This window comes from Vanessa cardui, chromosome 1 (assembly GCF_905220365.1).
Source record: "Vanessa cardui chromosome 1, ilVanCard2.1, whole genome shotgun sequence".
Classification (NCBI taxonomy): Eukaryota; Metazoa; Arthropoda; class Insecta; order Lepidoptera; family Nymphalidae; genus Vanessa; species Vanessa cardui.
This window is the reverse complement of record NC_061123.1, coordinates 6,817,978-6,842,682: the sequence shown is the minus strand read 5'-3', so window position 1 is coordinate 6,842,682 and position 24,705 is coordinate 6,817,978. Positions and strand designations below refer to the sequence as shown.

At 33.1% G+C, this 24,705-nt stretch overlaps 1 protein-coding gene across 1 annotated transcript; it reads right to left on the bottom strand.

The window, feature by feature from the left end:
• Nucleotides 1-5,368: 5,368 nt before the first annotated feature.
• LOC124542531 (probable NADH dehydrogenase [ubiquinone] flavoprotein 2, mitochondrial) lies at nucleotides 5,369-24,360 on the bottom strand. The gene is made up of 6 exons (XM_047120492.1): nucleotides 24,169-24,360; nucleotides 8,769-8,882; nucleotides 7,865-8,052; nucleotides 7,001-7,208; nucleotides 5,949-6,025; nucleotides 5,369-5,474 (listed from the first exon to the last, which is right to left on the bottom strand). Exons 1-6 carry the CDS (start codon nucleotides 24,358-24,360, stop codon nucleotides 5,369-5,371), a joined length of 885 nt encoding a protein of 294 aa, XP_046976448.1.
• Between the last annotated feature and the right edge of the window lie 345 nt (nucleotides 24,361-24,705).

Sequence of the window (24,705 nt, the reverse complement as noted above, 5' to 3'; positions counted from 1 at the left end):
GCATCTTAACCGATGATTACGCGTTTAAACCCAGGCAAGCAACACTGAATATGCATGTGCTTAATTTTTGTTAAAATCTTCTCGTTCTCGGCGGTAAAGGAAAACATCGTGAGGAAACCTGCTTGTGTCAAATTTCATAGAAATTCTGCCACATGTGTATTCCACCAATCCGCATTGAAAAAGCGTGGTGGAATATGTTCCAAACCTTCTCCTCAATAGGGAGAGGAGGCCTTAGCCCAGCAGTGGGAAATTTACAAGATCTTGTTGTTGTTGTAAACAAAACCTGACAAAGTGTTAGTGAGTTTATTTATATTTGTCGGTATATAATTCATTTTATTTTCAAATTTAAATTATAGATAAAAACACACTTTTAATTCTTTCTCATAATTCTAATTCTTCTTTTATAGTACAATCATTGTATCCAAAAAAAAAATGCCAGTAATGCAATGGATCGAAGAGGTTGATATATTGTAGGAGGGGCTTAGGAAAGCTAAACTTGAAATTATCGACAATCTCAATTTCTTATGTGCCTTCACCGCATTCTTAAAAAAGGGTTAAATTATTTTTTTTTGCAATAACTCTATAGCTATACGAGAATTACGATAAGATACTTCTTTACTGTTTCATTTACTCTCTATACTTAAGGCACTACACATTATATACTACCTTGCCATCCTCACTTTAAGCACAAGCATAAATATTTAAGTAATTTCTTAAAATGAGGTATTGCTACTTTATATATTCAAAAATAATAACTAAATATAAACTACCAGAAAATTATATTTGCTTTTGTAGCTACACTATAATGTCTCGCGCGCTCTAAATACCTCTTAATTCATAGTCTGAAATATACATACATCAACAGACATCAAAGTCAAAGCGTCAAACGAACCTAAACCGTCTCTGTAACGAGGCAGAAGGACTGTTTTAGTAATACTTAATCTTACCACAAATCCCAAGGCGGAATATATGTTGGGAAAATAAACCTCTCAAATAATCATCACTACATATTATACAACAAAGTCGCTTTCTCTGTCCCTATATCCCTTCGTATGCTCAATTCTTTAAAATTCCGGATTTTGATGCAGTTTTTTTAATAGAGAGAATGATTCGAACGGAAGATTTTTATATATAAATACATGGACAATATAGAAAAGAAACCTTACTTAATTTGTGTTTATAATTCATCTCGTGCTTGGCGGTGAAGAAAAACATCGTGAGGAAACCTGTATATGTCTAATTTCATCGAAATTCAGCCACATGTGCATTCCACCAACCCGCATTGAAACAGCGTGGTGGAATATATTCCAAACCCTCTACTTAATGGGAGAGGAGGCCTTAGCCCAGGAAATTAACCAGGCTGTTACTTTACTTTTACTTTACTTAAATAAACAAATTCTGTACCTAGTATATTTAGTGTCAATATTACACCCGTGCGAAAACGGGGCGGGTCTCTAGTATATTTCAAATACCTAAGTCATAATTTAAACATCCTCCGCTTTCACTATATTTGATGCCTCGTATTAAATTGTTAGATTATCCTTTGGCAACATGTTATATGAAACTTGTTTTCATAAAATTAATTAAATTTATCTTTAACAATAAACTATCGAATACAGTATTGGCAGTCGTTTCATTGTTCTCATTTAGTCTTCAAAGTGAGCATCAAAAACAATACTAACTTATATTTAACTAAACATTTTGACAGCATATATTCCTATTGTCCTGTGTTTTAACGAGAACCCATTTAGTGCCGCTGTTTCGGCTGTAATGTGGCAGATACTATCGACGTGACACAATATATTAGTGGTTTAAAACCATTAAAGCAATCTCCAATAGATATAAAGCCAATTACACACATTTTAGGTCAATAAACTTTTAGTTTAATTGTAAAATAATGAATGCTCGATTAGAAACTGTCATTAAGATCAATAATTTGTGTACAAAGTTCGAGAATATAACTAAGATAAAAAAATTAAAATCTTAATTGTAAGTCTGGTGAAATGATTTGATCCATCATTGACAACCATTATAATTATTCTTTGGCTCTTGCAAAAGATTAGTGCGCCATTTCAGCTAAATATTGAGAAGAGTCGTTGATAAAAAGTTCGTATATTACATCGCCTACATCGCCCATCTAACCCCGGTACCATGTAAAAATAACCAAAGAGTTCTTTATACACTGGTTCATAAATGAGATAAAAACAAACGCTTTATTGTTATATTTTACACTTCTAGTTTTTTATTTGCCATAAAATAGTTATTGTTATTTACAACCCATAACAGTGAACGCGAATAGCTTATTATAATCATTTCAAATGCAGCTTTTATTATAACGTACATTTTATTCCAAATATAAAAACTGTAACCGTAACAAATAAATACACGTTTAGTTATATCGCATCGCACAAAAAAAGTTAGGATTAGCCTGTGAAATATTTAACGGATATACCTACACAAATATTATGCAACGGATTGGTCGACTTAAATCTTTTACGATGAAACAAACTGCCACGAAGACTTCGCGCTAGTATATAATAATTATACATCAATGAAGTCTTTGAAAGTGCCCAAACAACTATTTTCTAACTAATGTAAAAATAGTAAGATATATCTACAATTTAAAATATCATAGTGTCATACAGCATGTATCCTTTCTGACACTAAAACTATCTTAATTAAAATAAATATATATATATGTAACTTAATAGCTTTCCCGTGGACCGAAATAACTATTAAAAAAATGACTAATATCATATTTCATAATATCATATTTAAAATTAACCATTTTTATCTATCTGGCAATACATGAGAACTCCCACTCTATATGAGGGTATAAATATGTAAAGGTATAAAATGACAAAACTTGGTTGAAATGTATCACTCAATGCGTTACTTAGAAATACTTTTGTTAAGATTTTGGCATTTACTGTGATATTATTTAATAAATTAATTGTGAACTATCGATAGTTTTATGATGCTTTATTTAGTATATTCCAATTCATTTTAATTTAAAAACATAAAATATTTAACTCGAGCATTTTAGTCCCAGTATTAAAACGAACTATAAATAGACATCAAACGAATATTGAACACCGAGGAATATTTAAGTCATAGTCCAAAAATGATATCTATCAAACAAAGTTGATATATTACATTTTAATATAAAACAATTGGAAGACAGAAAAATGTAATAGTAGGAAAAATTCCGTATAGCGTTATGATATAATCTCGCAACGTGGAACCTTGCTGACATACAAATCGGTCTCATGGGCAAAAGAGACGACAGCCCTCTGAAATTATGTGCCTGGGACGATTGTTGAAAAACAATTTATCTATCAGCGATGACGAGTCTGCGTCTCGATGGAATTTCGTTTTTATCATATTGTATTGAGTTCGAAAATATTTCGATTAACTTTAGTATTTTCAATTCATCAGTTTTATTGAAATCGCTTTATGAAACAAACGAAATAGAATTGTGTAAATTCGGTTATTAAATAAAATACAATGTTATTGTTTTTTATATGTATATTACGTATTTTAGATAATAGTAGCTGGACTGGTTATTTAGCCTCCTGATGACGAGTAGTCCGTGGTCATAAGCGCTTTGGCGCTATGAGAAATGTTACCCAAAGACCATACCAACTTTGAGAACTAAGTAGTTACAGTCACTTTCAAATTAGAATACAGTAAGTACTACGAAATATTTCTGTTAAGCGGTAGAATAAGTGATGAGTGGGTGATACACAAAGTGATAAACCAGATCGAACTGCAAAACTGACATTACGGAGTGGTAACACTTGGTGATGCCTACATAGCTCCATATTCAAAATGGAGCAAAATTTAGTCTTAGTAAAATAAATAATAAGTGTGTTTAAAATGAGTATTTTTTAAGATAAACCCACCCTCTTAGGATTACTTAATATTCACGTGCATTGCTCGTTACTTCGCAAATATTCTAGAGAGAATTCTAGGTAAAATTCTAAGCAAAATATCTTATATACCTAACTATTATATGGAGACCCGCCTTTACTGACAAAATCCCAGAGCGTCGGTCTGTAGAATGCTGTTATTATCAAAATACTAGCACTCAACAAACACTCATTGTTCTATGTACCGGATAGTTTTACCTGTAATTAAAGTTTGCGGGTAAGATAATATCGGTTGTGATTGCCGGGAACTACTTAATTACGGGACGGGATGTTCCCGGGGGAGGCTATCGGAGACCTCGACTTGAGAGTGGCTCCAAAGATTTACTGCTCTTGACCCCACTTGATCTAAGTCTCCAATCGTATACTTATATTGTGTACACAAATCCTAATCAATTGCCATTACAAACTTAATGTACATTCTCTTTGTTATCCGAATTGAGATTGATGAAATTTTGGTCTAATTTTGTTACTAGTGATTGTCGAAGTTGTCAAAGTTAGCATCGTAGCAATTGAATGCATACTTTGTTGACTATGATTGAATTTAATGATTATTGCAAATTAAATTTTCTTTTTTAATTATTATAGAACAATTTGTAGCAAGAAATTAAATCGTAAAACATTCTCTTTGTGTAATCATTCGTTTATATTAAGGAATTCAAATCACGTGGTATTCTAATTAGTAAAATTTAAAACGTCTGTAAAGGAAATTAATTTCAAGGGAAACTCTGTGAACGTTTATCAGATTATCCTAAAATATAAATTTATTTTATCAGTAAAGAGAAAATCTTTCAACTATAATTGTGACTGGTTTATGATGAGATAGGAATAGAGATCATCCTATCTTCGGTTTGAGGTATATTTTATTTTAAATAATATCGTAATTCTACTATTTCCTTTATAATTATGAAAAACGATTCGTTATTCTTGCCGGTGTTAGATGATGTGGATGGATGATATGGATTATGGTAATCATAGAACATCGAGATATATTTGATTTCAGTCCGTCACTTACACTCATAGTCCCAAACACATATCTTAAATTTGGGTAAACGTAAAAGTAGCAGCCTGTAAACTTCCCTCTGCTGGGTTAAGGTCTCCTCTTCCATTACGGAGAGGGTTTGGAACATATTCCACCACGCTGTTCCAATGCGGGTTGGTGGAATGCACATGTGGCAGAATGTCGATTAAATTAGACACATGCAGGTTTCCTCACGATGTTTTCCTTCACAGCCGAGCTCGAGATGAATTATATACGCAAATTAAGCACATATATACAGTGGTGCTTGTCTAGGTTTGAATCCGCAATCATCGATTAAGATGCACGCGTTCTAACCATCTCAACTCCAAATTTTAGTAAAATAAGAATAAAATAAAAGTAAATATTTTAATTTATTTCAATAAGACATGATATATATTTCTTCGCTTGATGCACAGGATCAAACTGGACTGAATAAGGCTGGTTGTATACCAAATCCAGGCGGTGGTGGTTCTTCTATTAGAGTAGTTATGCCAGTTATTGGTTCAGCGGCGAATCTATCGGATCTATTACAATATATCGTCAAAATTATTATTCAAACAAAGAAGTATAAGAAAAATGGTACATAAAGATCGAATACATGTTGATATTTAAGAGACGGTTGTTGGTACATATACGAACAAGACAAGATATATGGTCTGACGTTCAGTATCGACGAACGAAATAATAATGAATGATATGAATAGATGATGACAAAATTCCACTTTATAAAAGTGAAATAACTATCAATTGCTCTCTATTCGAGTTAAAAAGGTACTTTTCGTAAACATCACGTAGCCTATTAAAGGTATCGTAAGAAGTCAAATTTATTAAACCTCTCTAAAACAGTTCCTGGAAACAACTTGATATTCAAGTAATATATTTCGCAAATTTCAAAAACAGAAGAGGTCCCTAATTCGAACAAAATCATAATTGCCACATTTATTAAAAAAAAATATATATTTTTTTTTAAACTTTTTATAAATACATTTATAACTTACTGAGGACCCCAAGGCGGAATTCTTCCAGATTTCAACGTTTGTATAATATTATGTACATCACATTCATTGACGTCCTCCTGTAAGGGTGAATGTCTTAAATAAACAATGAACCTTACTCTAACACATATTACTAAGGCGAGTATACCATCTCATCTAATTATACGTTCGGAAATGGAAATCCTCGCTAATTCATTGGATAACCATAGAGATTATACGGCTTGATTTTGGATACATGTACGATCGTATGAGCCTATTCATGTCCTAAATTTAATCAGACGTTCCAGTATAATCAATTTCGAATATCATATTACAACCTTTTCATGAGTTAACAATGTTTTTTATGTGTACAAAATATTCATTCCAAATTCAAATTTCACTGGCATTGGAATATAAAAGCACATTATAAATATAAATAAGTACCTATTATTGCATAGTGACTAACAATAGCTATAGTGTATGGTTTATCAAAATTTATTTTTGTAACTAAATGCTACACTATAAAAAGCACATGAAACAAAATGGGGTCTTTCTTGTCTGAAACATTGCCTTGGGCGAAACATTCGGTAACCTAGTTCGGATTCCATTTTATGCATTGATGTCGTAATAAATAGACGTCTCCGTCTAAAACATTTTATTTGGTGATAGGGCTTTGTACAAGCCTATCTAGGTAGATACTTCTCTCTCATCAAATATTTTATATTGTTCTGTTCCAGTTTGGAGTGAGATTAAGACTTGCGCCAAACATTCTCCCTGTTAAAATGTACACTAATCTTCATGGAAATTATTTGTAGAGTATAAATGTTTGTGTCCGGCAGTGTCATCTGGTGACAAGCTACAATTGGAAGTAACAAAAAACAATTCCAAGAAAATTACAGGTACTCCAGCCAGTGTTCATCTAGGTACACAGAACATAAGATCCTTGTAAGTATCGTTAATATTTATTATGGTTTCAATGTCTATAGAAAGTGGTAAATACTTACCTACTGGCGGGACATCCACCAATTAAAAAAATACATGTTTTTAATTAAAAAATACATTTTTTTAATACTTACGTAATAATCGTCATCCACTACTATAACTGGGGCATTAACACAGGCCCCTTGGCACTGCACAATATCGACGCCAAACATACCGTCCGCAGATACCCCGCCAGTACAGCACAGTGTAGATTCTTCTACCATCTGAAGAATAACGTCTGCACCTCGAAGCATACAGGGTGTGGTGACGCAAACTTTGACATTAAACTTTCCTCTGTATCTTCTGTAATAAATAAAATGATTTTAAACTTTACAAATAGTAATTTCCAATATTCTTTAACTAAATCCTAGTCCATATTTAAAACCAAATACAATATCCGTTTCATAATGGTAAATTATTTGTATTTCTCTGACATTAACTCTTACAAATACATTTTGAAACGATTACTCACAATTTACACAGTAAGTGTTTTAGTATATGTTTAACTATTTGTTTGAAATATTTTCTCAATATAAATATATTCTAAAATAATATTGTATTTATTATAGTAATTTCAAGTAGACCCTATGTTATTTCCGAATAACGTCCAGACTGACACTCAGTTGATACAGCCTTAATAGAAAAACACGTTGTTTTATATCTGGATTTTTTTTTTGGCATATTATATTTTTTGTATATAATATATTATATTAGTTAATGCCCGGCATGGCTTGCAATGTTTCCTATTCAAATATGATAAGAATTGCGCGAAAACATTGTCTGTTCTCAAATGTGTACTAATCGTCACGGCGTTGGTTTGAAGAGTAGAGAAGTTTGTATCCGGTAGCGCCATCTAGCGACGATTTACAAAAACTTCTCCAATAAATCTACAGATATTCCAAACTTAATGATCATCGGAATAAAGTCGTATATTAATCTGAATTCATAGTGTTATATACCTTTTAACCATTGAATAGAATGTAGCCCATTCGTAAACCCTCATCCTGGGTATACTGAGTACTTCAGCCACTTTGTGCATAGCAGATATTGGGACCCATCCTATCTGCCTTTGTACAATGTCCATAGCAGCGCTCATTGCAGATCGTTGAAATCCCTCAGGATAATTCTGAATGATAGCTGACAGTCTCTAAAACGCAACAAACCCTATTGTTCGTGTATTGTAAATGGTTGTTCTATTTTATACAGAATGACTTATATCCTACGGTTCAAAATGCATTGACTCTTATGTGGAATTATATTATAAGTAAGTAAAGCAACCAAATTTTCTACTGCTGGCCCAAAGCTTTGTCTTTTTTCTATGGAGATTGGCTAATTCGCTGCTGCAACGGGTACCTCACAGAATTTAATCCAAATTGAGCCCAGTGGTTAGACCGCGTACATCATGTAACATATGATTGCGGGTTCAAATCCAGGCAAGCACCACTATATAATAATGTCCTTAATTTGTTTTTAAATTTCATCTCGTGCTCGGCGTTGAAGGAAAACATCGTGAGGAAACCTGCATGTGTCTAATTTCATAGAAATTCTGACCCATGCGTATTCTACCAACCCGCATTGGAACAGCGTGTTGAAATATGTTACAAACCTTCTCCTCAAAGGGAGAGGATGCTTTAGCCTAGCAGTGGAAATTTGATGAGAACCTTTTGAGCAGGTTTCCTCAATATATCTTCCTTTGATTGCATTTATTTTCAATTAATTAATTTAAAACTGCTTTAGATTAATATGAAACGTTAACATTATCACAGACAGACATAGACAATAAAGTGAGTTTGTTTTATTTTTTGTTTTAAAATCTAACCAAAAAACCTTTACAAATTATCCCAAATACTACGAATGGTATACCTTTATATTCGCTTCGGAGAATTCAAACGGTGTGTGGGTATTATTATCTCTAGAGTCTCGATGAACATTTAACTCTTCACTAAAAAAATATTTGGATGTTGAAATATTTCTGAATAATTTATGAATCTGAAAAATAAAACGAATCAATGCGTCTTCAAATTGAAATACAATATTGATTTGGGTATGACCTTTTCTTATTGAAAATATGTAGGTTGTTAAGTTAGCAAATGAGCCACCTCTTTATAAACGGTTAGCACAGCTAAGATATTGTGGCTGTTGTATTTGTATTACTCAATAACCCTTTAAGCTAGAATACAATAATAAGAAGTACTGCTGGTTATTGGTAGAATGTGTGTGTGTGTGTGTGTGTGTGTGTGTGTGTGTGTATGTGGGGGTGGTAGGAACCCATACCCATTTTCAATAAGTGTTGATGATGTTTAACACATTATATCACAAATTAAAGCAAATATTTTAATTCACCTTGACTTTAATCAAGAGGTTGGGCAGAATCATTTTCGTAATTAAAAGATAATACCGCGTGAAGCAAAGAAAGACGATATATTTTATACTAATTGTCAACTTGACAACACAAAATTACTGAAAGCTGTTATTACAATAAAAACTCATTTCACTTCTAAGGTTGTAATATAATTAAAAAATATACTTCAAACTTAAAAGTGTAAAAAGTATTTTTTTGATTATGTTATTCATGCAAAACTAGGTATCAATGTGGTAATTAATTCATTTATTTTAACCAAAAAGGCTTAAGTTGTTCAACAGACGTATCTATAGAATTAAAACTTCTAAGTGGATGAATTGATTCTGATTTAACTTGGACTTGATCGCGAATGTGCGTAATTATAATACAATAAAATGTATTCAGCGGTTTAAAAATGATCAGGCCTTTTCTAGTCGTTGAAAGGATTTGAACAATGGTTCTTATTACAAAAACCGAGGTCCTCTTACTCCACGGTTGACGTCAGTGCCTTACGGGGCGATAGTCTCTCTCCTAGGGTCAGCAATTGAAATGCCTGAATGAAAGATGTTGCTCTGTGTAGCATTTAGTCCAACTTGCCCCTAAGGCTGTCATCGCCGCTATCACTTGGGGCCTCCATCCACACGCCAATGTAAGTAATACGCGTGTTACGTAAAATAATTAATCTTTTATAGATACATATATTTATTACAGTTTCATCAAAGTGGAGACTAATTTAAATTTTAAATTTAATTTTCATATTGTTTGCTTGAACAGTTCTTGCAACTACTTTTTTTAAATATACTTAGTGTACTGGCCGGCGTGCAATGCGCCTTTATTATAATTTTTCAACCGACTTCCAAAAGGAGGAGGTTATCAATTCGTCTGTATTTTTTTTTTTTTTTTTTTTTTTTATGTTTGTTACCTCATAACTTTTCACTGGGTGGACCGATTTTGATAATTTTTTTTTTTGTTTGAAAGGTAGTGCTTCCCGTGGGGGTCCCATTTTTTTTTCTGATGATGGTATCCACGTGAAAACGACATAAGTCTTAAATTTGCATTATGTATATGCGCGACAAATAGCTGAATAACTGAAAATCACGTTAACCAATTTTGATAATTCTTTTTTTATTATAAAATATATACTTCAAGGGTAATTTGGTGAAAGTTTGGTAAGGTTCTGAGCACAGGATCCATGACAAAGTAACGGAACGGAAGGGAACGGAACAATTGTGAGGAGCACGTTAGCGATACTCGGTCGAATCTTTTATTTATAGGTTATTTGGATATTTGAGTCACCTTCCATAATGTGGTTATGTTTATGTAATTATCATAGTCGAATATTATAATCAACTAGCTACCCACCCCGGCTTCGCACGGGTGCAATACTGATACTAAATATACTACAGAATTTGTTTATATACGACATCACATCGCAAACTTCTAAAATTATCAGTGTTTCTTTACTATATTGTTCATGTTTTATATACACAAACCTTCCCCTTGAATCACACTATCTTTTAAAAAAAAGTAGTGATGGAACTCCTATACGGCTCGCAGTTAGGGTGCGATATGGGGCAGAATTTCTTACTATCTTTAATCAAATTTTGTGTATGTGATGTGATGTCATATAATGTACGAAATATAGTTGGTCTTTTTCAAAGGTTTTTTTGCTGAGTTCGATTACAGATCTTTCGAGGGATCCTTGTAGTTTACGCCGCGTGACGTATTAAACCCGCATTTTCGAAAGTCTATTTTTGCTTTATTCGCAAGTTTCCTTTGAAATTGTCCTCGAAGTAGTTTCTGACTCATATAAACGGAACGTTTAATCTATCCATATTAAAAAAAAATTAGTTAGTCAACATCAGCTTCACTTAAAATCAAAAAATAAATAAAATTTTAACAAAAAGAAAAACCGACTTCAAACAAAACACTATTTTAAAACAAATGAATATGCACGAAAAAGTAATAAAAATAATTGCGTATTCAACATATTTTTTAGAGTCTTTCTAAGTTAAATGAAATGAAAAATATTAGACTACTTAAAAGTCGATTAACTATTATATCATGTAGTTATAATTATTGTTATATTTGGAGTCGGTGTCAGCCAATAAAACCCTACAGTATATCTATCAAAAAACAATACGAGAATACTTTGACAAATATGTTTTTTACAAATTAACTTTTACACAATAATATACTGGATCAATCAAGGGGCTCGTATCGCTTCTTTCTTTTGATTGTTGGGGCAAGGGCACCGTGGCTGACACCGGCTCCAAATATACCAATAACTATAACTACATGATATAATCGTTAATCGACTTTTAAGTAGTCTAATATTTTTCATTTCATTTAACTTAGAAAGACTCTAAAAAATATGTTGAATACGCAATTATTTTTATTACTTTTTCGTGCATATTCATTTGTTTTAAAATAGTGTTTTGTTTGAAGTCGGTTTTTCTTTTTGTTAAAATTTTTTTATAACATTTTCTAAAAATAAATCTGTTATGACTTGAGCGCCCCTACAGCTTGTCACCGATACTGTAACAGAAACGTTCATCAAAGTGTCGACATAAATTGTACAAAGAATAGCTAAGGTTATATATACTTTTAAAATAATAGAGTTTGTTTGTTTGGAAACTCTAAACAATTTTAAAGAATTTTTTCAGATGGTCTATTATTTGCGAAAAATATACGTGTCTTAAATAATATGTAATCGTAATATTCTTATAATCATAATTGATGACATAAATGCAAAAGTAATTACGTTTGTTTACTTTACCCTTTGGTACTAAACAACTCAACTGTAAACGTGAAATTTTACACACACTTTGTCAGGTGTACCGAAAACAACATAGAGTACCTTGCGCCTGCCAAAACCGCATACCTGGGCGAAGCCGCGAACGGAAATAGTTTTTATATATAACTACAGTAAGTATAGATTTCAGTGACCTTAACAGCGCAACTTGTGCATATTTTTTAAGAATCATTGTTGTTAGAGTTATTATTTTTTACACATTTTATAACTATAATTTATTAGAATAATTTAAGTAATAACATATCGATCGACTATTTTTAGAATATATTGTAATGTATTTTAATTTTTCACGATTAATACTGGCCGAATGTCTGATACTGGCCGGTAAGAAAAAGAATGTCAAGAATTCGAACGCGGCGGCTGTTTTGTTATAGGCCAGATTTGGATATAAATACGGAATGCGTTGTGAATCATGAATTAGTGAGTAAAATAGTGTTAATAAATGAATCTGGAAGAATATCGTTGTTTAAACTTATGACCATCCTAAGATTATTCATCGAAACAAGTCTTAAAAGGCTAAGACTATCTAAGTGAAATCTTTGCATCTGTTCTTAATTACAAATTTATTACTCGTCTAAGAAGTCACGGACAGTCGCTAGTTTCCAGTAGTTCAACAAAACTCGGTCAGCAGTTAACTTTTGCTTCGTATAATCTTAATCCCTTTGGTGCGGGCGTGCGCAATGATCTTTGCATTGCTAATACAACTTCTTATATAAAGGAGAGAAATGAAAGTAAAAAGATTTTTTTTAAAGATTATAAATTCAGTCATAAATTTTAATTAAAAAATACATAGAAAATAGAAAAAAAAAACTCATTATATTTATTTATTTAACAAATAAAGAACATTAAAAACACTCATAAAAATATCTTGTGTCTAATAAGTAAAAATACAAAATGCACGAAAATTGTTTGTTAAGTTATTTAAAAATAGTTAATTATGTAATAATATTTAAACTATCAACACCTCTTAAATAGTTATAATATAATTTTTACACATACTACTTCTCTATGTGTATGATTAAATGCAATGAAAAATATGTCTGCAGAATATATTATATTATGAAATTCTAACGCTTCTTTATTCCATAACTTTCATACTGATTAAATAAAAACGCTTCGCAACTTTTGAACTTCAACTTATAAATATATAAATATTTTAATACACTTTGCCGGAACGTCATCACATTAAACTTGTTGAATGCAGAAAACAATAACGGAGTGTACGATGCTCTTTATGTGGCAAGTTGCCGACGATGTTAGTCGTTACTGACGCAGTCGATATTCAAGAATATTGGAAAAAGATGGTAAAAGATGGCACTTCGGTGGATCAAGTAGCAGGCACTAATATTCGCTGGATGCAATATCTGCGCTCATTCCCATAAAACCGCTCCAGGCGAACGTCTTAGGGACGTTATTGACCTTATAGAATTTCGCCGAGGAGGCAGATATCGAGTAATTTCAACGTCGTAAATGATGTTTATCATTTCAACCCGCTGACCCATGAACACTTAATAAGCGATATTTTCTTTATGCATTTCTGAACGTCAAAGGAAAGTCAATAATATTGTGTCGCAGTTGTTAGACGATAAAATCCGTCTTATAATTTCATCGAATAATCAACAGGTGGAAAACTTTACAAATCGCAAAAGTATTCACAGAAACAGTCTATTGTTTTCGTTGTTTTATGAAACGATTAAGAAATGAAGGGCGGGCAAAAGGAAAAAAAATATCTTTCTTTTTTAATAAAAAAGAAAACACTTAAATGGGGAATTTAAAACTCTTAACGACCCATGTTAATTTTTAAAAAAAGAAACATTTTCACCATTTTCATCAGCAAGTAAAATATGCTTTGCGATTTGAAATACAATCTGAATTTAAAATGAAAACCACAATTTAAAAGGATCCGATGTTAAAAATACGCTGTAGCTATTGCAAGAAAAAAAACTTTAACATTTTAACAGTGCACTCCGTCTGCCTCTTTTAAAGCTAAAACTTTTCCATTTTAACTTGGAAACAAGTCTCGCAGTTCTATTTACACAGATAGTGAATTTGTTAATTTATATTAACAAACATTGCTTTACTCGTCACGATAGTTCTGAAGACGGAAGAAAAATATGCACTCGTTCCATTTCTATGTGGAATCTTACCTTCATAAAAATTAAAACATTCCTTTGACTTCAAAAGTAATTAAGTAAAGTATTCGAAGAAACCTTTTAAAAGGATTACCTTTTGCTTGTCCGTTCAATCAGTAGATAATTTGTACTGATATGCAAAACGATCGATAGTATCTGTAGGATATATTGACTTTTTTTTTGTTACCGTTTTTAATAAGTTACACATATTATATTACTTAGTAGAACGTAACTTGGCGCTTTAATAGTCATTTATTGCTTTTATTTTTGTTTGTTAGAAAAAAAATTGACTAATACGATCACATCCACGTATGTGGGTTAATATAATCGAATTATTTATATTATTTATTATTATTCTTATACTCATTCTATCTTTTTTATAAATATATTACATATAAAATGTGCTTATAAATACTGTTTTGAAACTATGTCTCAGTACTTACTTTATTAATAATACTTATAATTTTATGTCCATTATGTTTTTAATGATAGTACTTAATATTTTCAATGGCTATTTGTTTTATATTCATTAGTGATAAAATGTCACGCTCATATAAATCATAAATTATATAATAATACTAGCGCGCTTAATCAATTTTAAAATTATAATAATTAATTATCTTATTATAATAGCAAAATATTCTAATTTTAAAATCCATTATATATATTAGTTTATTTATTTCATAATTATATAAGTAGGTATAAGTATATAACCGGTTTTCTTATACAAATATGAAGATTTCATAACGGGCTTCGAACAAAAATAGTACTTATGATATGTCAAAAATTATGCCATACGAGATTAACGAGCTCGTTAAAAGGTTTTAGGGGAGACGCTTTTGTATCTTACCCGGACCCTCGTCAAGAGTAAACGTGTTATGAAGCAATTAACTCACATTTTCATAAACGAAATTCTTTTTCCGTTACCATTATTTTCGTTAAGGTAAGTGGTCTGAGAAATAACACAAAGTTCACCTTTCCGGTGTCCGAATCCATGAAATTGTACTTCTTCAATTTAATCCACGTTTATTCAAATAATTCTTCCATGAAAAAAAGTTATTCAGCCTCATCAAATGTCTCGAATTTCATTAATTATAAAACTTTCACCAAAATTAAGAAATTTAATTATGTAATACAATACCCTATTCTATAATACCGAATAGTTTTTCAGATCTTGAAGATAAATACAATAAAGTAATTATAATATTAACGAAATTATAAAGGCAAACGAGACAAGAGAAAGACGTTACGTGAAATCTTAGACAGGGTTTAGGATTTCAACAAAAACCTTAGGTATAAAATTAGCCATTTGAAAATAAGCTTATCTTAGACCCTTATAATCCCCACTCTAACTTTGATCCTCCCGAAATGAAGGAGACCTACGGAGATTGACATTTGTAGCGTTATCTCGCTCCGCAGACGTTTCGAAACCGCTGAATATGATTTTCGCTTGTAATTTGAAACACACGCATTGAGTTTCCTCGTGATTACTCTGTAAGACTAGATAAAGACGTCCTATTCTATTATCTTCCTTATAGGAAGCTTGAATAAAACAAATAACAAATATTTAGTGGTAAATTATTAGTATCGATTCAGTATTATAGACGAACACGCCTCAAGCTCGCTGCTCATTTATAATAAACATCGTTTACCACCATTAGTGGTTTTCTATTCATTATAATTTACATCTAACTATTCTAAACGTAAAACGCAATGAAGCAAGAATCATTAATAACTCTTCGTAAATGATGAAAATATGAAGAATATATGGAGTTGAGCCGACATAGCCCAATGGTTAGTACGCGTGCATCTTAACCGATGATTACAGGTTCAAACCCAGGCAAGCACAACTGAATATTCATGTGCTTCATTTGTGTTTATAAATGATTTCATGGTCGGCGGTGAAACAACGTGAGGAAATCTGCAAGTGTATAATTTCATAGAAATTCCTTAGCTCAGCAGTGGGAAATTTACAGGCTATTGTTACTGTTGTTGTTATTGTTGTATGTAATTTTTTTTAATTAAACTGACACAACAATTATATCGCCCAATTGTCTAACAAACAAATCATCATAATCTGTTCACAGCCAGCGAAGATAACGCACACCAAAGGCCACACAAAAATGGCTGAATTGATAACGATCATTTTTTTGAAAGTAAATATGAATTTACTGGTTAATTCATAATGCCTTTTAATTCATTACAAATTATGTAAAAAATGTCATCGTTTCATCCGCAGTCATAAAAATATATGTTATACCGCATAAAGTACTGGCAATCGCTTGGGTGGCGTAAAGTAACCTTTATCCAAAAGCCAGGCTTGCCTTTAAAGAATTTTCTCGATTTTTTGCTTTTCATATTTAAAGAAATAATATTTCTATTATGGTATACCTAAGAGCTCTAAGATTGCATCGTTCTCATCCAGGGTAATGTCTATTGCAGAGTTCGCGTTCCTGCGTTGAAAATGGCTGCCGTGAAATGTACTTTGTAAATTAATTTCAGTATTTAGTCAAAATATTATAAATTTAATTCAACAGTGTGAGCTGACAAACACTACTGATATCAAGTGATTTTATTGTCGTCGTGCTCGACAATTAAGGAAAACATGGACCAATCGGTATCAGAGTAGGTGATGGAAAGGTTCCAAATCTTTTATAATAAGAGGTAGGAGACCTTTGCCCAGTAATGGGATATTATCAGGCCGCTTTACCTTTACTCGTCATTAAGCCGAGATAACCCAGCGACTAGAACACGTTAATCTCAAACGATTCCACGTTCAAACTCGGACAAGCTTAATTTTTATGTGTTTTTGCGTTTGTAATTCATCTTCTCGTCGTTGACAGCATCGTGATGAAAAATACATGTATTGGGTGAAAATTTACCAAAGGTTTATCTATCAGACCACATCGGAGCAGCATGCAACCAACTCCTCAAAAAAAGGAAGCCTCAGCCCAGAAGAAACATTTACAGACTTTGTTTCAACATATTCGAAATAAACACAAAATGTACTCTTTTCATATCAGATTGAAATATCAACAAAACAATAAAGATTTACTTACATATGGTTTTTAATCTTTCTTCGTAATAATTTCATGAAGGATTACATTTCGGGCTTACGGAATATCAGGAGCAGACCCTTGTTCAAACTCACTAATATAATATTGAATTTAATATCTATATTGTGCGGGTTTGATTCTAAAAGGTAAGCATTAATCCGTCTTGTTTGCTTTGACCCTAACTAAAAAGACAGTATCCCTTGTGGCGGTGACATCGTCTATGCTCAAAGGAGCTTAGGCGAAATCTAGTGAGGCCTTAAATATGATCATTGCCTTATTCTGGAAGCGAGAGGTTTCTCCGTTCGTAATCTGATTATACGTTTCTTGTTAAAACTACAATTATTATACCATTGTCAGTTACTAAAGTGTCGTTCCGAGACGGGAGTTGAATATTGATTTATTTTATTAAATTTTCTTGGTGCAAGCCGGTCTGGGTTAGTACCCACTTATCAGATATTCTATCACTAAACAGCGATACTTAGTAGTGTTATAGTTCGGTTGGAAGGGTAAGTGAACTAGGCACAAGATACATAATATCTTAGGTCACAAGATTAGTGGCACATTGGGGATGTAAGGAATGGTTAATAATTTTTACAGCGTCTTTGTCTATGGGCTACGGTGACCACTTACCATAATGTGGCCCATTTGCTCGTCTTCCAACCAATTTCCAAGCAAGCCGCATTCAAGCTTATTTTCATAACCAATTTAACTTAATACCCAAAATTTCAGGCAAAATTAGTTGCGCGTCAAAAAGATTTTATTCCATAAAACTAAATTTTATAGTTACCAAAAATTTTTTTTTTTTACTAATACTAATTAAAACTGTAGGTATTGTATAGACAGCTTGGTAAGAAAAGTTTGTGATTTGTAATATTCATTTTTGTAGAAATAATTTAAGGATGGTAACGTGTAATGAAACAATTTGAATGAAGTAAGTTACCTCATAAGGAGTTTTGAATCAGCATGTTACAGGATTAAATAAAATGTCAAACGACCAACACGAACGCCTGGTCTCAAGATATGTATATTAAAGAGAATAGTTGATTCTCTATGAACACGGCAGATTTATATGTGTGTCTGCTGTACACATGAATGCAACCAAATCGAAGTGAAAAATCCAACAATGTAGATTGTTTTGGTTTGATCTAATATGCTAGCCTAGATAGTTTTTTGTCTTTTTTTATTTTCCTCGCTGCATGACCATATTCCATTCTGCATGGAGAGGCTGCGTAATAGTGACGATATATACGTGCTCAATACTATGCTCAATTCGTGTAGTAGTAGGGCATACAATGGTGTAGCCTTTAATATCATCCAGAGAAACGAAGAGACTCAACGCTAGACTATCCCAGAAAACCGCCTGCGTTTGAGAAGATCACGTTAGTCGGACTGCCTTGGAGTAAACCTAACCAGTACTCATACATGTCGAGACCGACCCATGATAGCACTTTTCAGTTCCTGTTTGGTCGACTCCAGCTCATCAGATCAGATCGACAAGAACACACCCATCACTCTTCTCAGTAAATCCGTATGTAAGATCTCAATTAAGTAAAGACCAATGAACTGTCAGTTTCGGTAATGTTAATCATAATTCTAATTAAACAAAATATTAATCAATCAACCAATTGTTAGAAAATTCATATTCAAATATTGCATGCAACTTGTGAATTTCATTCGTTTGTGTCAATATAAATATGTTTGTACTTTTTTCTGTATTGTCAACGGTATTATTTATTTTTACGATAAATGCTGTAACTTTTTATTCTATATAGAATTGTATATATCGTGCACTGAAAGGATTTAATTGAATTATGACTATTTGCATTGTATTGATGTTTACTTAATTAACTTTGAAATTGTATATAAAAATGGAATGCGATCACAACATTATATGAATAGAATACATCAACTGAGATATATGGACCATTATCTTCATTGTAATAATACAAATCATAATTTTCTATGTATTGCAATTTCCTTTTGACATCTCTAATCTATACGTATAGTAAAATTGGAGTGTCTATTTGTAATATTAGTAAAACCTTTTTTTACTCAATGCATATGTATGTATACACGGTACATATACCAAAATAACATTTTTTACAATTTTTGTCTGCCTGTCTATCTGACTGTCTGTTTGTTCCGGCTAATCTCTGGAACGGCTCCACCAATTTTGACGAGACTTTCACTGGCAGATAGCTGATATAATAAGGAGTAACTTATTCTATAATAAAAAAAATGTTATTTTCAAACGCGTACAAGGTCGCGGGCACAGTTAGTCATTAAATAAAATATTTTTAAATGTATTATTAAAGTAGTAAAATAAAAATATAGCATTTACGGAGCTGGAAATAAATAAAATCTTTTAGTTTTCCGCGTTACAATTTCATAATATTTCACGTATACAAATCCCGTAATGGTGAAAGTCGCTTAGCGTTTCAACATCGTTGCATCGGCGACACTCCATTAACCGAGGCATTATCTCCCAGTATTGCGAACACTCATTTTAAAATATCTACGGTTTCTAAAGCTGAGTCTCCACTAAAGGAAAATTGCCAACTTTTATGATAAAAGTTTTTATAATTAACTTAAAGTAAATATCATAATTATTGTTATCAAATAACGAGAATTCATCTGTTTAGTGGTAACCTTCAGGCGGTGAATATATCAACAGATTACAAGTGTTTCTATGTTATTTCCAACCTTAGATAATGGTAAATTGAAATAGTATGTATGTATCTTCTGTAAGGCATTTTACTCAATATGATAGAATATAAATAAACATACTGTATGTTATCGGTGATGTATCAAAATCACTTCGAAGAGCTTACTTGAGTAAAGAAATATTTTAGTGTTTTTATCCTTGTCTAAAGATACAATACGATTTCTATCCTTTGATTTTGATAAAATAGAAACATAAACTGTTAAAAGCCAATTATATCAATTGAAATTCACTAAGCCAGCATTAAAATGACTATAATAAAAATATTTAATATAAACTGCAAGCTGAATCATGTGAATCTAATTTCGTTACCATTGAATGCTCAATAAGGAGATATAAAGAAATATTTCTTCGATATCCTCTCAAATCGAACGTTCGGTCTTTTGAAAGTTACAAATACTCAAAAGATACTCTCAACGTTCAACTTTCTTCAGTCAACTATCCATGAAATGAAATCCCACGTAATTGGTTTCTCAGAATAGAGATCTTAATTATTTTATAAGAGAGAAAAAATACCTTTTTTTTAATAAGTACACCTTCATTCCTTAGTCAAATTACGAACTAATTAACCGAGGTAAGTTTCCTCATCGAGGCCTTCATTATAAATTAAGAACAACTCGTTTATCTTAAATGAGATTGGGTTACCAGGGTTCGGCGTCTCTCTTTAGCCAAAATTGTTTTGAAGTTTACAAAGTTTAAATTCGTATTTTAGAAATTTAAACGAATGAAATATTCGTCATGTTAAAGAGTGAAAAAAATAATTGCTCTCATTATAAACAATAAAAATTAAACGTTAATAAAATTAAAAAAATCGCGTACATATATTTTATGGTAATTTTTACAAACGACCAAAAATCCAGAATCGTTTTAACGACTAGCGTAACCATAATAGGTGTCTTAAATTGTGAGCATAAATTTTGAAAGTTTCGCAATTTGAATTTAACTAAGTAACAACTTAAGATTTTGTTCAAGGTATCTGAAAACTTGTGGGTCTTCAGTCCATTTAAAATATATCTTAAAATGCCACACAATTTTCTTTATCGATAACAGAAAGCCGACTTGTATTAATTATAATTAAGTCTAGCTCATCCTAATTCTAAAAATGTGTTCTTCTACTTAATAAGGAATAACATATAAAATAATTTAGAAAATTACATATTTTCAACAAGATCAGATGGTCCAGTGGTTAGAATGCGTCAATTTTACTGAGACTATACTATTTTTTGGCTAAGACTTCCTCTCCCTTTAAGGAGAAGGTTTGGAACGCATTCTACCACGCTGTTCCAATGCGAGTTATTGGAATATACTTGGAGCAGAATTTCTATCAAATTAAATACATGCAAGATTCCTCATGTTTTCCTTAACGACCGACCACGAGATGAATTATAAACACAAATTAAATACATGAATGAAGCTATACCATAAAAAAAAGAAAAAAAAAAGTACCTCTGAATTTCATTATCACATCTTGTCAAAATTCCAAGTTTTACCCACACCATCATACATATATATATTTTAATAAAGTTATTCGATTTTATTCAACTGATGCGAAAAACTTGAAATCTTAAACAAATCCAATAATATGTGGTAACTTGTTATTCTTACTAATTGAATGCAAAAATTATGAATAAAATTTAAATATCAAAATATTTCCAAACTAATTTAATGTGAAATTATACGAGCAATAAAGCTATTTGGCATATTTTGTAAATAAGATTACGGGCACTGTGAACAAAATCATATTTCAAAATATTATAATCCTTTGAGAAAACGGCTAGTAATTAAATAACTTAGCCCAATATATATGACGATAAATCATATTATTTATTTAAAGATTTTCTTTCTACTCATTAAGAAAGCTTTAGACTTTTTTTAAATAATAAGTTAGTACAAAGAATTTTGAGGGAAATTCGAGTTGATCTTATTTCGGCAATTATTATTTTATTAGAAAAGTTTTTCAGTAAATTTCTACGCGTTTATTGCTGGGAGCATATTTTTCAAAGAAAAGAAAAAGTATGCTGTAAACGAAATTCCTTGTTCTAATTATTAAATAATTAAAAATTATACAATGTATTTTTATCTTTCTCTAATAATTCTGATAATAATAAGTAGCTACAATGAATTGCTTTACAATAACAGTAGCCTATACATTTCCCACTACCGAGTATATACCTATCTCCTCTCCCCCCTTGAGAAAAAGGTTTTGGAACATACTCCACCACGCTACTCCAATGCTTGGGCATATGTATGTGTAGCGTAAGATTACAAACGTCGTTAGATTACATACGATTATTAATAAGTCATTTAGCATAACGGCTTATAGTTCAGATATTTTTATTATTATAGATAAAAGAAATGGTGTTGTAGTTTTAGTTAGTTAATCAAAGTCATATTAATAACTATAAGCCGATTTTTGTCCAAGTGATAATGGGATAAAAGCCGCAATTAGAAAATCGGTCATGGTCTCATTTTAAAGAGCTCTAGCCGTAGATGGCAGAAAAGAAAAGAGGATTCTTGATCGCAATTTACTAAATTGTTGCGTTTTAGCAAAGATTTAATTTCACGCACGGAAAAAAATATGTAAAGAAAATAAAAAAGAAAATTGTTATCAATAAACTCCAATCCCTTTGAGCAAAAGCAAAGTTTCAATGTATTAATATAAACCTTCTTCTTCTCCTTAAAACTGTGTATGTGTATGTACTATGTAGTTTGAGAAATATCACTAAATATATTTTGTTTTATTTTATCAGTTCATCAAATACATACTCGTTTAAGTTTTTTCCCGTTTAATTAATTGTGCCTTGGGTGTAAGCCAAACCGGATGAGTAGTTGGTATTGTATTTTCTTTTTTGTTATATTAAATTAATGATGAAATACTTTAAAAGTAATTCGTTTTTATTTCTTGCAGGTGATCAGCAATTGTGCTTTTAATGGTTATTCGTAATTCGCAACCCTATTATTAATATTTTTGAAAAATATCATTTACAGATTTCCCGTACAAGAAGTTCTTTTAACACAGGACTATGTGGAATTCGCTGACGTTCGTTGCTCTGGAATACTACCACCACTAAAAACTGCACTACAAGATCTATCTCTTTGGACCAGTGGATTGCTAGTACACGCTTCAGTGACAGACCGAACTCACATCTCTAAAAATTAGTTATAGAAGAAGAAATAGACAGCGCCTTCGAGTACGATACCTTTTTTTTCTCGCCGCAAAAACTTTTTTTACGCGCTTCCCCCACGTAAATAAAAGTGAGGGGGTGTGTGGGACTTCCCGGAGCCGTGGACACCGAGTGCGCCCAAGTACGCCGGGTTTACCCACTAAAAAACCAGCGGTACCCTTGGGATCGCTTACGCATGCTACCGCGACGCCCTGACGGTCGGCCTACTTATGCGGGCCTCTTACACCTAGGGATGATTCCCGGGGTACTGGGACCCCCCCAGTTCCTACGGCGCCTATCGAGGCGGGGGCGTTGATGATGCTCGGCAGCGAAAGGTCTCCGCCCATAGTCGCTGCAAGGGTGTGCCTCTGGGGCCCCCACGCAGCACACTCGTACAGGGCGTGGTACGCCGTATCCACTGGTGCACCACACTCGTGGCAGGAGGGTGACTCGCTATTCCGTGCAGGTACTTACCGAAGCATCCGTGTCCGGTAAGTACCTGCGTCATTCTGTATGACAGTGTGCCGTACTTCCTCTCGACCCAGCGACTCAAGTGGGGACGGATCGCCTCCACTGTCGCTAGGCCCGCCGTGGGTGACCCCAGATCTTCCTGCCATCGGACGATCAGGGCTTGCTGGGCTAGAGGCCTGATCCGCCCGATCTCCGCCGACCCTGGTCGTTCGCCGCGGTCCCTCGCCTCGACCCGGAACCGATACACTTCCGCGAGCACCTCCGCCTGGAGCTCCCAGGGCGGATCGCCCGCGAGAAGTTTCGCCGCAGTCCACGACACCGTACGGTACCCTCTGACCCTCTGCGGCTTGCCCAGCAGGGCCCGATTTTTAGTGGTGAGAGCGTCTATCCAAATCGGGGCAGCGTACAGCGCCATCGACCTCACTACGCCGGAATAGAGACGCCGGCATAGTGACGGTGGCGATGATCAGCCTCGGGCCGAGATGGATAAAATGCTGCCCGAAGCTCCATCGACCGTCCAGGATCAGGCCCATGTATTTCATCTGGGCCTGCACTTAAGCACCGTCCCGTGGACGGTGTACTCGCACCTCCTGAGGGTCCTTTCCTTGGACCGTGGAAGAGGAGACCCCAGCATTTCCATGAGGTCCACGGTTAGAGCCGTTCTGACTTCGGCGAGGCGAACGGCCTCCCGGAAGTCCTGCCCACTCGCCGTGACGAGGGTGTCGTCTTCGAGTACGATACCTAAAATATTCATGCCCGTTATGATTTTAATTACACTGGCTTCCTCGGCATAGAACTTAGAATCTACTTAGTAAAATTTTAAATTACCTATGTATAAAACGTGGCCTAAACAGCCCATCTGTTCTCTGTGTCTAACAAGAACTTATGTGAGCACTAAGAAATAATTTTTCAAAATGTTTCTCCTAAGAGAGATAAGTTCGCCAGGAGTTAAGGAATGAAAGTTTGGAAATTCTTCATATCTGATGTTGCAATGTCATATCTGTTTTGAAAATTCATCAGGAGTGAAATTGGGTATGGAAGGGCTCAAGTTCGCTTGTTAGAAGGATAATCAGTATTTGATTTTCTGCTTATGAGTAAA

Excerpts from the sequence above, each read along its gene's own strand:
- LOC124542531 (XM_047120492.1), bottom strand. The coding sequence starts at position 24,360 with ATGAATATTTTAGGTATCGTACTCGAAGACGACACCCTCGTCACGGCG. Across the intron at positions 8,053-8,768 it reads TCTCCGAAGCGAATATAAAG|AGACTGTCAGCTATCATTCA; the intron begins GTATACCATTCG and ends GTTGCGTTTTAG. Across the intron at positions 7,209-7,864 it reads TTCTATTCAATGGTTAAAAG|AAGATACAGAGGAAAGTTTA; the intron begins GTATATAACACT and ends TATTTATTACAG.